This window comes from Channa argus, chromosome 4, assembly GCF_033026475.1.
Source record: "Channa argus isolate prfri chromosome 4, Channa argus male v1.0, whole genome shotgun sequence".
Taxonomy (NCBI): domain Eukaryota; kingdom Metazoa; phylum Chordata; class Actinopteri; order Anabantiformes; family Channidae; genus Channa; species Channa argus.
In genome coordinates, this window is record NC_090200.1 from 22397458 (window position 1) to 22410448 (window position 12991).

The following is a 12991-nucleotide window of genomic DNA, read 5'->3' on the forward strand; positions in this document are numbered from 1 at the left end:
GGACCTGCACTGCACAGCTGGAGATGGGAATGGGCTGTTAGGGGTTCAGTGTCTTGCCCAGACACACTATGACATATAGCCGGGACTGGGGATCGAACCACTGACCCTGTGGACAACTGCCTTACCAACTGAGCTACAGCTGCTCCCAGTGATGCTGGTAGATAAGCAAAACGGACTCAATAAAGCTAGATCCTGTATTGATCATATAGATTTTGTTACTTCAATTGTTGCACAAAAAAATACGTATATCTACATTTGTGTGTTTATTAATTCTGAGAAGGCATTTGAGTGGTTAAATTAAGATTTTCTCAGTTGAAAGTTTTACAATGCCATTATTTCTTCATATGTAGCATCTGTTGTTTGTGTTTAAATATATGAGTTTAGAACAGGGGTAAACCAAGGATGTGTGCTGTGATCAACTTTGTTTTGAGTTTATGTAAATTATTTAGCATTTTAAAAAAATGTTAAGCCTCAGGTTAAGCTACATGAGGTACCTTAAGGTACAAGCTTTGAGAAAAATGTTGTAACATCTGTGCTTGTTGTTGTGAAGGCTGATACTCGACTATTACATTACTGAGAATGCAGGGACTTTGCCATAGATCTGAGTTTAGTAAATTGATGATCCTAACTTATTCACTGGGCAGCTCCGAGACCTAATGTAGTGTTATTGTGTATTTAATCTTTATTGTGATATTCAGCCTGAGCTGAATGGGCACTCACAGGAAGTGCAAGACTAAATGTAAACCCTGAGGACACTTTTGGAAAACTGGGCAAATTACTGAGAGACAATGTCTTACCATTCAGACAGTAAATCACCTACACAGTCTCTTGAGTACTTACTGTTTTGCTTGTAGACAATTTAAGAGCTTTGTCCTTCCATGTTTATGGATACTTGTATCAGAAAAGATATGTGCATGCGTGTCTGAATCCTACTCTGTCATGTATGTTTTTCCATATAGAAGCTTCTGTGACAGTATAGAATGATCCAGAAAAAAACATGCATATGAAGAGGAATATACAAGAGGTACTGAAGTAAACCTCTGTCACCATTTTTAAATATTCAACACTAAATAATTTCAAAAATTATAAAATAAATCACACATATCTATCAATAATAAAATTAATAATTTGTTGGAAAAAAATACATAATCATAAATGTAATCATTGTGCATTTGTGTCAGCAGAAATTTTAAGACAAAATAAACAAAAGCACTCTGAGTCCCAATAGAAATTGCTAATTCCAACTGATGTCTTGGCAAAATCCTAATTTTAGCCCTCCATCACAATTCCCTCACATGCATGTTAACTTGTATCTGACTTGATTTCCTGAATATCTACTGAGAGAAGTCATGGTAGTTATCCCCTGGAGAGAAACACTAGGATATTAGCATTTTTTCCCTATAAACACGTAGGCACTCACACAGACGCTATGAATGGTTTTCCACTGATGACAAGAGACATAATGAGGAAATAATGATCATAATTAGTGAGAGGGTCTGTACCATTAGTGGCATAATTCATCTCACAGTCCTCTACCTGAGAGGTTAATCACAATCACTACACATATTGACCTTTTGCACACTCCTCACGTCATCATAACTGGAAATACATTGATATTGCAAGCTAAACATTTTAGTAACTCTTTCCTTCACTTACTATTTTCTCACAACTCCCTACCTCCATTCAAGGTCACCTTGAATTTAACATGGATACAGTAAAAAACCCTGAGAATTATCTTAAAATGCAGCGTGTAATGATTCTATCAAGAACATTTCTTGGAGGGACTGTGCTGATTAATTTTCAAGAAGCCTCGAATGATTATAAATGAATTTTATACCTTTATTATTTGTTCATGCGATTATAAATGAGTTGTACTGCCTGGATTAAGGTTAATAGGAGACTAGTGAAGTCCTGTGGGAGTGTCCCAGTGAATGCCACTGTGAGCTGTGTGCTTTCTGCAAAGCTCTGATTGACCTAAGAGCATGTTGTACCTCATGCCTTTGGTTGAGCGGTTATGGAGGTTTTGCAGCATCTGAGGGAGGCCCAGCATGGCCTCAAACATCATGGCCAGGGAGCCCAGCATCTCCACAAACACAGCTGAGTCCAGTAACAGCAAAGTGACCACAGCACACAGCACAGTGAAGCCAAAGCAGAAGAGCAGGTAGTCCTCAAACACACTCCACTTCCAGAAGTAGCGAAAATCCAAGTCTAGAGAAGAGAAAGATAAAGCAGATACACACAGTGTATCTTACATCTCAGCAGTATTATACTGTTTATAAAGGCAAAACTTAGGTGGATAGATGTGACAGGAAGGGGAAAACTTTAAGAGGAAGAAAGTCATGTGAAAAGGTGTGGGAGGATTTAAAAGGAAGAAAGCAAACACAAGAGCCTCAATAGATTTATACAAAGAAGCTCAGCAAAGCTCTATTTACCTATGTTAAAACAATGTAAAGTGTTTGCGTGTGTGTGTTTAATTTACCAGTAAGATAATGAAAGGCAGACAGGAAAGTCCAGGAGGATGGATCGAGTGTGTGTTACAAAAGCCTGCAGAGGCCAAACCACAGCACAGTGCAGTACTCATAGACTAGATTGTACAACATAACTCTTCGAGGTTATCCCAGCAGCAACTGTTTTATCTGTGTTCATCATCTTTGTCAAAGAGTGCCACCTTGTCCAGTCTCTTCTGTGTTTCAGAGTTTAGTGTAGTTAAATCAGACACTTCAATATTTGATGCCTAAAACAATCACGCAAAATATGAAGTGAAAAAGCGTCTTAGGGAAGTTGACTGGGTGGTGGATGGTACAACCAGACACAAGACCTTTCTACAGTAGACTGAGGTTTGACTCTAGTCCAAGATTTAGTTTTATTGATGTTGATGATTGTTACACAACGTGGCGCACGTAGTTACTATAGCATTTTGTTTTTATGTAATTTTTCTTCGAACTTAGCTTTAACCTGAAGGTTTTGTGCCTAACCCTAACCGTTGTTGTCACTTAAAGTTATGCTGCAGTACGTGAACATGGAAACAGAAGAGCAACACTGACAGACAGAGATTGAAAGCAGGGAGGGCAATATAGGGGGGAAGAAGAAGGGAGAAGGAAAGAGCAGGAATGAGAGCATTTCATTAAAGGCTTCATGGAAATTCTGCAAAGACAGCAATCCTAAATCAATACTGTGCACATGCATAAGTGAATCGAACATAGATAAATGAGATCCTCGAAAGCTTTTACATTTCTATTAGATTTGGAATAACCTGGCCTTCGATGAAGCAAGAATATCCATTTAGAAGGTTTATTACCTTTGGTTTGCAACTATTCTTTCACTGACACACCCTATTTGTTATTTGCAACTATTCCAGTTCACTGATAAATACCATCAACAATGACCACAGCTGTCCAGTGCTGTTGATTATTCTTCATAACATCTACTCATCTCTAATGGAAGATTCTAAATTAGAACTAAATAAACCTTTAGTCACAGTGGCAGAGCTTCCCTGTAATTTTTGCCCTTTCGGCCTGAGAAGGACCACGTTCATGGCATTGAAGGTGGTTCACAGGGGCTGCCAAGAAAGCTTTCGAAAGAAACATTAGGCAAACAACATTTACAATCCCATCACCATCAGCCATCTCCTCAGCAGCCTATAATGTGAAATGATTGACAATCTCTCATTGCTTATGTATGACCATGGAGCTGTGGAAACCAACTGCCATCAGCTAAAGAGGATCGATGGCTAAATAAGAGCACATTAGTTAGTGTGGGGACTTGAGTGTGACGCTGCATACAGTGCAGCACCTGACATCTCCATGTGTTGCTGTTACCTTTCAAACTTTGACCTCAAAGGCAAAATATGCTAATCTAAGGAATACTTAGTATTGATTACTGATCTATAAGAATGAATAATCAATCAGCAAATAGTGAAAAATACAAATACTCAATTTCAAATACTTCCTTATAGTTTTTTAAACATTAAACTTAAAATGATAAAATAGAGAAGGCAGCAAAGCTGGACTCATAAAAGCTGAGAAATGACAATTTTTTCACTTTTTTAGAGAAAAATGTTTGATTTTTAGTATATCAACTTATCTTTAATGTGTAGATTTACTTGCTTTTCTGAATGTCTTATTGCTATTTAAGAAGCTACAATGGGCTTGGATATGACACTATAAGGGAAATGATAAAAGAACAGTATTAGGCTAATAAATGACCTTGACTTAACTTTTGTTTGAGAAACTACAACTTTCACAGTCAAGAATACTGTTGAATGCCACACAATGGAGAGATAAATAACAAAGTATCATCGTTGCCTTTTATGTAGTACACGAAGGGACATTTTTGAATTTGGAGTAAAGGTATCCTATAGTAACTACCAACCACTCTTCCATTTGGCTGATTACAAACCCACTGCACAATTTCAGTTTTAGGTGCCTTGATGTCTTTTCCTGTTAATAATTTGTAACATCTGATACAAATATTTACTTAGCACACGCACGTACGCACACACACATACACACACACACACACACACAAAACCAGCACGCTTTCAACATGTCTCCCATTCCACTCCAGTGAGTTGCATCTGCTGTGGCATCCTGGGACAGACAGTGAGACATCTTGCAGTGTGGCATGTTTGTGGCACACAGCGAATGTGATTAATGGCTCTATTACCCAGAGCCACAAAAGAAACATCGCCTACAGCTGACAACAGGCATGCATGGTGCGAGAGGAGGGAGATACAACACATGCGTCTCTCGGACACATGTGACATGACAAATGTCAACTTTCTGTGCATGTTAGGACTGTCCTCCCAGACTATGACAATGACAGAACCCGAGGAGCTGGAGACGGAGAGCATGGCACATTTCAGCTCTTAATCACAAGTCTCCCTTCACTTACGATGCCATTTTACCACAACACAACACCCAAGCTGAGTCAGTGCAGTCTCTGACGGCTGGGAGGGGGAAAGCTGAAGAGGCGTACAGTCCGACCTTTATCAACAGCATAAAATCCGTTTCATTTCTATTTAGAATGAGGCCAAGGTGGTGAAGTATGAAGATGCTGACAACAGCAACAATACGAGTGGTGATATTGCAAAACTACTGTCAACTTCCCAGTGTATAAAGCCTCCTGCTGAGCCTTGCTCAATTTTTAATTCTGTTTCTCCTTCCTCTCTCCTCCCTATCTGCAGCACACACACCAAAAACACTCTTCTCTTGTCCTCTTACCAAGCAATTCAATTTTCCAACATAAAGCAACACACCCATCTCCCTTCCTCTTAACCGCATCTGCCTCTCTCTCTTTATCCCATTTCATCTCTTATTTATACAGCCTCATATGTTTACCTGCATAATCAAAGTGCCCAGAAGTGTTTAATAAAGACAGAATTTATGCCTCATTCATGGAGTGACTTATTTTATTTATCATTCTCTGATATCATGCACCATGCCCAGCTCACTTTTTCCCTCTCCCTGTTTTGGTCCTTCTCCTTCTACCTACTTTGTGACTAAAAAAAGTGTCTTCACTTCACACCAACACCAACACCCACACACATACACACACACACAATACCCCCTTTGTGGCTGCTGTTCTGTCATCCCAGGACAGGACAGGTTGCCTGGCCTTTTCCAAATAGCATCCTCCTGTCTGGTATGTGTTGATTCCAGGGCTGCACTTCAAAGGCATTGGAGACTGCAGTGTGCTAGGAGGAGGTGAGGTGCTCTCTTTCTTCACACAGACTCTTTGTTTACACAAAGACCATTCAAGATCAAACAATTCAATTACAAAAGTGGGCAAGGAAGCAGCTGTGAGCATGTCAATACCTGTGTTACTTGGGGATGATGTGATGTTTTTCAGACAGAATAAGTCAATCAATTTGTGCATGTGCGTGTGTCAGTTCACATGTAAGTCTGGAGGTCTCACAGTCTCAGCTGATGTACCGTAGCTTGTTCAGACGTTGTTTCTGCACTGCCAGGCCTTAGCAAGAGACTCACACATACTGCACAGAAGATGATTAAACATGGACGAAGGGATGGAGAGATGGAGGATGAGAAAATCAAAAAGAGAGAAGGAGTAGCTTTGAGTCAGTCAAGTAGATGTATGGAGGCCACACTCGCATTCCCCAGCAGGCTGAGTGAAGAGGCACAGTGTGAAGCGTAAAGGAATAGAGCCTCTGAGACAGATACAAGGATAGACTCTGACAGCTAGAGAGCTTTGAGATATGCTGACTCAGCACTGACAGTCTGCATGAATGACTGAGCTCAGTGGTGCCTGCTTGTTGTATTTTAAGTTGTGTTAAGGTTGCTGTTTGACATGCCCTGTAGGCTGTCTGTTTGTTGCATGGCTCACTGGGCTAATCTAAGGACAGGTCTGGCCCCTTGCACGACACACAGGTTGCAATGGACTCCCCTTTTTGTTTCTCTGCTTGTTTAACAGCCGATGATGCAAGTGGCTGACCTTCTCATCCCATTGAATAAATGAGCTGAACCTGTAGATTGTTTTGTGCTTTACCAGTCCATGAAGTAGCAGAAGAATCCTCCGATATCTTCCATTACAAGCTTTAATAGGATCACAAGGACTGAAAACTGAAAAAGGGTTTTGGTCTTTGGTTTGAACTGGGTTCAGGAGCAGAATGACTCTGTGTGTAGACAGAGAGGAAATGTCCACTGCTGTCTGGGTCTCCCTTTTTCTCTGTCAGCTCTCTGAATTATACAAAGGCTTCTAAAATAATGTCCACTCATTAAGTTGCAGTGGGGATGCAACTCAGACACACACGCATATGCGAGCGCACACACACACACATACACGCAAAAATAAATTGGCTTCCCTGTGGATTTACATGCTTGAACTAGTTCATTTTTAAGTTTGGGGCAGAGGAACTTCATTACACTGCTGCCTTCTCTGGTAAAACATTTAGTTAATTTATTAAGACAAATATGAGTACTGCTGATTGAGCACCCCATATACTTATTAATATGCTTTCTCTTAAACTTTGTAAAGGCTGCTGCACAAAAAAGTAGACCCTTCCTCCTACAAAACAGTAGATCGTTCCATTAATGGGAAATTATAGATGACATGTAACAACCAACACCAAAATGAGAAAACCTCACAAAAATCACAGTACTGGCGAAAAGTCTAACAGCAGAGAAATTTAAAATATGCAGGGGGGTGATAAGGAGTCAAAAAGAGGAAGTGCAGTTAGGGAAATCACTGGGAAGTGCAGGATTAAGATGATACTTTGTGTTACTACTACAATCCTATTTACGCATTTCCTGAGAAATGTTGTGACCACACAGAATCCTCATTTACACGTAAATGTATACTACATAGGGGGATCATAATGTCTGGAACAATAACATTTAAAATTTCAGTAGCTAGGCTTTTCATGTGTTTCTTTTTCATTATCCTATTAGTTTATACACCTAATCCCCTTTTGGATTTGTCGTTTCAGTACATGGTTTGTCTTAAGTACACCCTCTGCACCCTTTTTATCTATTATGTGTAGTAAATTAACAACACAAAGTAAAAGAAGTTGTAACTGCGTGTCACATTGTTTCAGCAGTCCCAACCCTACAGCTGTCTTTGGTCACATCTGCCCCCCCCCCCCAAAAAAAAGCCTGGCTGCATCTATTCACAAGGACAATGGACACATGCATTTGTATAATATTTGGGTAATACAAAAGTCATTCATGCAGAAACCTCCAATACATTCAGAAGTCAATAGTTTGCAGTTGCTCGCTTGAATGCCTAATGAGGAGGCACTGTGTGCATTTTAATAGACGTTTCTACTGACAACTGTAAGAAATGTGCTACAGTATATGCTGCACGGTTGAAAAGAAAATGAATGATGATATAATGACAGTCAGCTTAGCACAGTTAGTACCTCATCACGAAAAGAGAAATATACCTCTATATTATTTTTCTATAAGTAATTTCTTCTTTTAACATTTTATTAATAACAGTATTTAGTGTTGTCATCATTGAAAAATTAGTGCCTACCGCAGCACACTCTATCCTGATTCGCAGTATTTTACTCTTGATGGCGCTGTCATCTACGGCACCACCATGGCTACAGTGCTAATGTTTCAAGCAAAAGATTGTACCAGCAGTAGCTGGTAGCTGTTTTTGCATGTGCATATTTTGCCACTAACATAGCTCGTCTGTGTTTAGTCTTAACATGAGGGTAATATGTTATCAGACAGTTTGTGAAATTTAGAGATTAGTTATTTGTTTGTAAAAGCAGTGGTCAAGAGTCAGTGAAGCACAGGTAAAAGTTCAATAAATCTGAACTTTTTGTGTCCTTCTGCTCTGCTCATCTCACCATGAAGGTCCATGCAACTCAATTTAATTATTTTTTTCCACACTTTTCATCTCTTGAGTGCCCTACATAACGTCTTATTCAGTATAATTTTAACATAAAATCTGAGTTTTAGAGATGGGAGCAAGAAATGTCTTTTATTTATGGTCTGCAGCGAACAATGTTTTGGCCAGCATTCTTTATTCTCCCAGTTTCTGCAGTAGTGGCAGTAAAGTGGGCAGCTCTGACCTTGCTGGTGAACTATGTCTGTGTTTTTCCCACACTGATTGCCTCCTCACTGGGTGTATTTGTGCTTTATTTAGCCTCTTGACCCAGAAAAAGCTTAACTAATAAGCTCTATAGGTGTTAACAATCCACAACAACAATTCTTTGACCACTTGATCTTTGTTATACTGTATGCTAATAGATTCCACATTCTCACCCATTTCACAAAAAATAACTCTGGGATAGTAGAACAGCCTCATACACACGAAACGAGCCACCTCGGTGTAATACAAAATAAAAAGAGAGACTGATAGAGAGACAAGGCCAATTTAAACAGTTTGGAAAACGTGATGGCGTTAACTTTACATTAGACATTCACTTAGACTTTCACTGATGGGAAGACCAATGGCCCACTCCTGCGCTTGGTTCCTGTGCCTGTGGATCCTGACACTTCATGACATGTCCACAGTTAACAACATTTATTTCAGCTTCAGGTCCACTGACAATTCTGGTACACATTCACACTCTCACATCAACCACTATCGTCCAGCATACCTTTTAACATTCATTCACGCTCTGCTGCCTCTGCACACTTTTGTGCCTCAAAGTCACTGGCCAGCACCTGCAGCTTAAAGATAAATGAGAGAAGGTCTGTCAGCCTCGTGTTAGCCATAAAAGACTTCCATTCATGGTATTCAGATGTTAATAATAATGCTATAACAGGTGGACAATGAATCAAAATTATAATTGCTATAAATTGCATTTTCTACCTAAAAATAGTGCAATATTCTATACTGTGTAATACAACCACAAGAGGGCACAAGCTAGTGTCCAATTGTACCGGTCCCAAGTCTGGATAAATGCAGAGGGTGTGTAAGGAAAGGCATCCGACGTAAAACACAAACCAATGACCACAGTCCACATTTATACAGTGCTAGAACTTGGTAAAATCCTTTGTATGTTCAGTGCAAATCTAATACATACTGTATATTGCCATGTTTTGGTACTCGCCATCTTTGCACCAAACACACATTTTGGCCTGTCAGCATTTTGTACCAGTTTTGGGGCCCTTGATTAGTTCTCAATTTAGTAGGAACATGGAGGGCTAATGAAGACCTATTCCCATTGTATCTTTTAGCACTGCCTTCTTTCTTGCTGACCTCCTTATAACTTCCTCCATTTCCATTTGCCCTCTCACCTCCTCCCTTTCTCGCCCACACTCCTTCTCTGCATCTATCCAGTACTACAAGTTCCATTAAGCAGAGAAAAGCAGAGATAAAAAGTGCTTCACTGGCATTGTCCTTCACTTGTCCTGATAGCAGCAGTATCTTTCCTTGCATGCCAGCTAAATCCGTAAATATTTCAAATCTTTTTAAGATCACACGAAATCTGGTGTGTCTGCAGGTTGTTCGTCCTTAAGAACTTCACTGTTCTCTCATTTTGAATTTCACTGCTTGTCGAAATGTGCTATCTCAAGCAAAATAAAAGTCTGACATTTCAAAGAAAGTACTGTTATTCTTCCATTTCATGTTTTTTAAAGCTCATCTAGCGCAATATGTTTTCTTTTTATGGGTATTACTTGATGAGATATTATCTACTAATTCCAAACACTGAGGCTAAAACACTTACCAAAAGTAAATTGCTTCTCTTTTGTGGACCTTCAACCAGCATTGGCAGCTCATTCTTTTAAACTACACCGAGCTGGGGTTGCACTTGCTTGATAGCAGAACAACAGAGGTGAGAGAGCTGACAGTAGCCAAGAAAGTCTGTTTTGCTAAACTGATCCTATGCCAATAATCCTACAGTACTATTTGATCAGTGGCAGGTTTCCTCTTGTTCTGGCTCTACTATAGAAATCTGGATTAGAAGTGAAACATAAACACTGAGATTCAAATTCCCATTTTTTAGCTAAGAGTGTCAAGATGATTAAATCTACACTTGTTGCTGTCATGGAATTTTTATACAGTCCGACAATTTAAGGACTATATAGCAAGGAGTTTTGTCTGTGTGCCCAGGGAATTTTGTTATATAACAGCACTTGCATGCATTGTTGATATCATACAGGTACACATACAAGGCAATGAAATTCATTTAGCACATACCCAGAAGTGTAGCCCCATGATGGATGAAAAATCTATATTTGTATGTAGTTTATATACAAACGACGCTACTGTACTGTACTGAAACAAGAGTGTATCATAAGCATAATTTATAATTTGCATGCGTACCGTTGGCCGTGTACATATTTTAACAGACCATGCCAGTTAAAATGCTGTACAAGTAGCACAGTTCATAGTACTCTATTATCGTCATTGTGTACAGCAGGATTACAGGCCCGGGGAAAAAAGCTTCTCTTCAGCCTGCTGATGCGAGAGCAGAAGCATTTGTAATGCCTGCCAGATGACAGTTAGGTGAACAGTCCATGATTAGGCTGAGAGGCATCTTTAATGATGCCTCTTGGCCTGCGCAAACAATGTGTCTGATGTGCTGAGCAGGTTTTACCACTCACTGGAGAGCTTTGTGGTCTGGGCTGAAAGACACGCAGAAGGTGATAATGTTAAGGATGCAGTGCTAAAATACCAGCAGTATCCTGGGACACGGGTGATCTTTCTTCTGGCTTCTGGCTTCTGGGAAATTAGGTGCTGGTGAGCTTTTTTAACAAGGATAGGGGAGTTTAATGAGAAGGTGAGTACATTTAACTGGATACATGTTCAACATGTTCAACTAAAACCCCACTGGTTTTCAATGGCTTGAGGAACAGGTTATGGTCTGCACACACATCAGGTACTGAATGTCGTCCCTATAGATTATTCTATCATTGTCTGGGATAGGCTGTGAATTTGCTAATGAAATTTGACCCATAAACAGAACCAAGTTTCATTTATAATGAATAACAATGGCAACACAAAGAACACACAACCAAGGTTGACATCCCACTGTTTAAAGTCAGTGCACAAAAACATAATAAATTAGTGAACAAACATTTACAAAATATTAGTAAAGCTGTCGATAATGTGAGGTAGACTGACAAAGCACCCTGGCATGATGACACAGAATACTAATTATTGTAAGTTTACATTAGCAATGATAGTTTTGCCTTAGAATGTTTGCAGCTGTAATTATAGAAGACATAAAAGGGTTTAGAATGGTACTGGTGTAGTGGACCATGGAGCTGTGTGCCTCATGAATACAGAATGATGAAGCCAAAGTGCAGAGCTGCAGTGACCTTGGAACTAAAAATGAAGGAAGGGATGGAGTTGAGGAGCATTGCTGAAGCGCTCCACCCTTCCTTATACATGCTAGGAAACCATGGAGGACATCAAATTAACTCCGCTTCGGCTCTCTGGTTCTCTTTCTCTTTCTATCAGTGATGTGGGTGAGAGTCAGTACTTTATGATGTATATACACAAAAAGGTATGCATACTGTACTATTTCTCTTAGTCGGCCTGCTTCCTTTCTGTTTAACTCTCTCTCTCTCTCTCTCTCTCTCTCACTCACACACACACACACACACACAGCCCTGGTACGTCGACTTACCTCTGTAAAGATGATCTAGTTTTGACAATAATCAGTTGTTGACCAGATGGAAGTGTCGGGAAACAGTGAGCATCTAAACCATTTATTGGGGTCTGCTAAAGCAGACACATTATCAATGGTGGCTGTGGTGGAGGGGGATTTGCTACTTTCTATAAAGATAAACAGGTGTACATCAAAGATAACGTGACTGGGAAAACAAAGTCAATGGGGGCAGTGGGACTGAACAATTACACTGAGTATGAAAAAAAAGTCTTTCCAGATCAAACAATGTGACCTTCACAGCAGAGAGAGTTTGTGGCACATATATATCCTGTATGGTCTGTGAAAAAGTACACTAACATTAATTTTCAATTTAAACTCACAACTGAATAAGGATATACACAGCTTAAGGGGAATGCTATAAGCATTACAAGGCAATAACTGCCTTGGAATTGTGTTAATGACATTATGTAATTACTGGGCACATTAAGGCACTATGCTGACATTTCCGAATGCTATGGATATAAAGGAACACACTCTTGCATACATAATTTGTAGTGTTCATAAATCAAATTAGTTCATTCAATCACATCATTTGGGTTCCTGAACCATACCAGGGTAACACGTACCACACAGGCGCTACGCTGTGGATAAGTGTGATCATAAATACAATCGGACATGTTTAGATGGGAAGCACTACACTTCCATAAAAACACAGTGAAATATGGAAATATGGGAAATAATATAAGATTAAACGTCTGGAATTGATAGCAGAAAAAACATTAAGGGGAAATTTTGGCAAAATTGTTTAAATTATGCATGAATAAACATGGCTCGTAAATTTTTAAACTTGCTATAGTATGGATAATGTTGTAAATCTTTAGTAGCTGGTCATGTTTCCTGTTAGGTCACAGTGCTGTAAATGGGCTCTGAGTATACAACAAATAAGTAAAAAACAGC

At 39.5% G+C, this 12991-nt stretch overlaps 1 protein-coding gene across 3 annotated transcripts in view; it reads right to left on the reverse strand.

Moving 5' to 3' along the window:
- The window catches only part of si:dkey-246g23.2 (solute carrier family 66 member 2), a 45112-nt gene that overhangs the window by 15315 nt on the left and 16806 nt on the right, over window positions 1–12991 (reverse strand). For all 3 annotated transcript variants that reach the window (XM_067501623.1, XM_067501621.1, XM_067501622.1), the window contains exon 4: window positions 1992–2208. In XM_067501623.1, the coding sequence (XP_067357724.1) occupies window positions 1992–2208 (217 nt within the window). The remainder of the gene's footprint in view (window positions 1–1991; window positions 2209–12991) is intronic.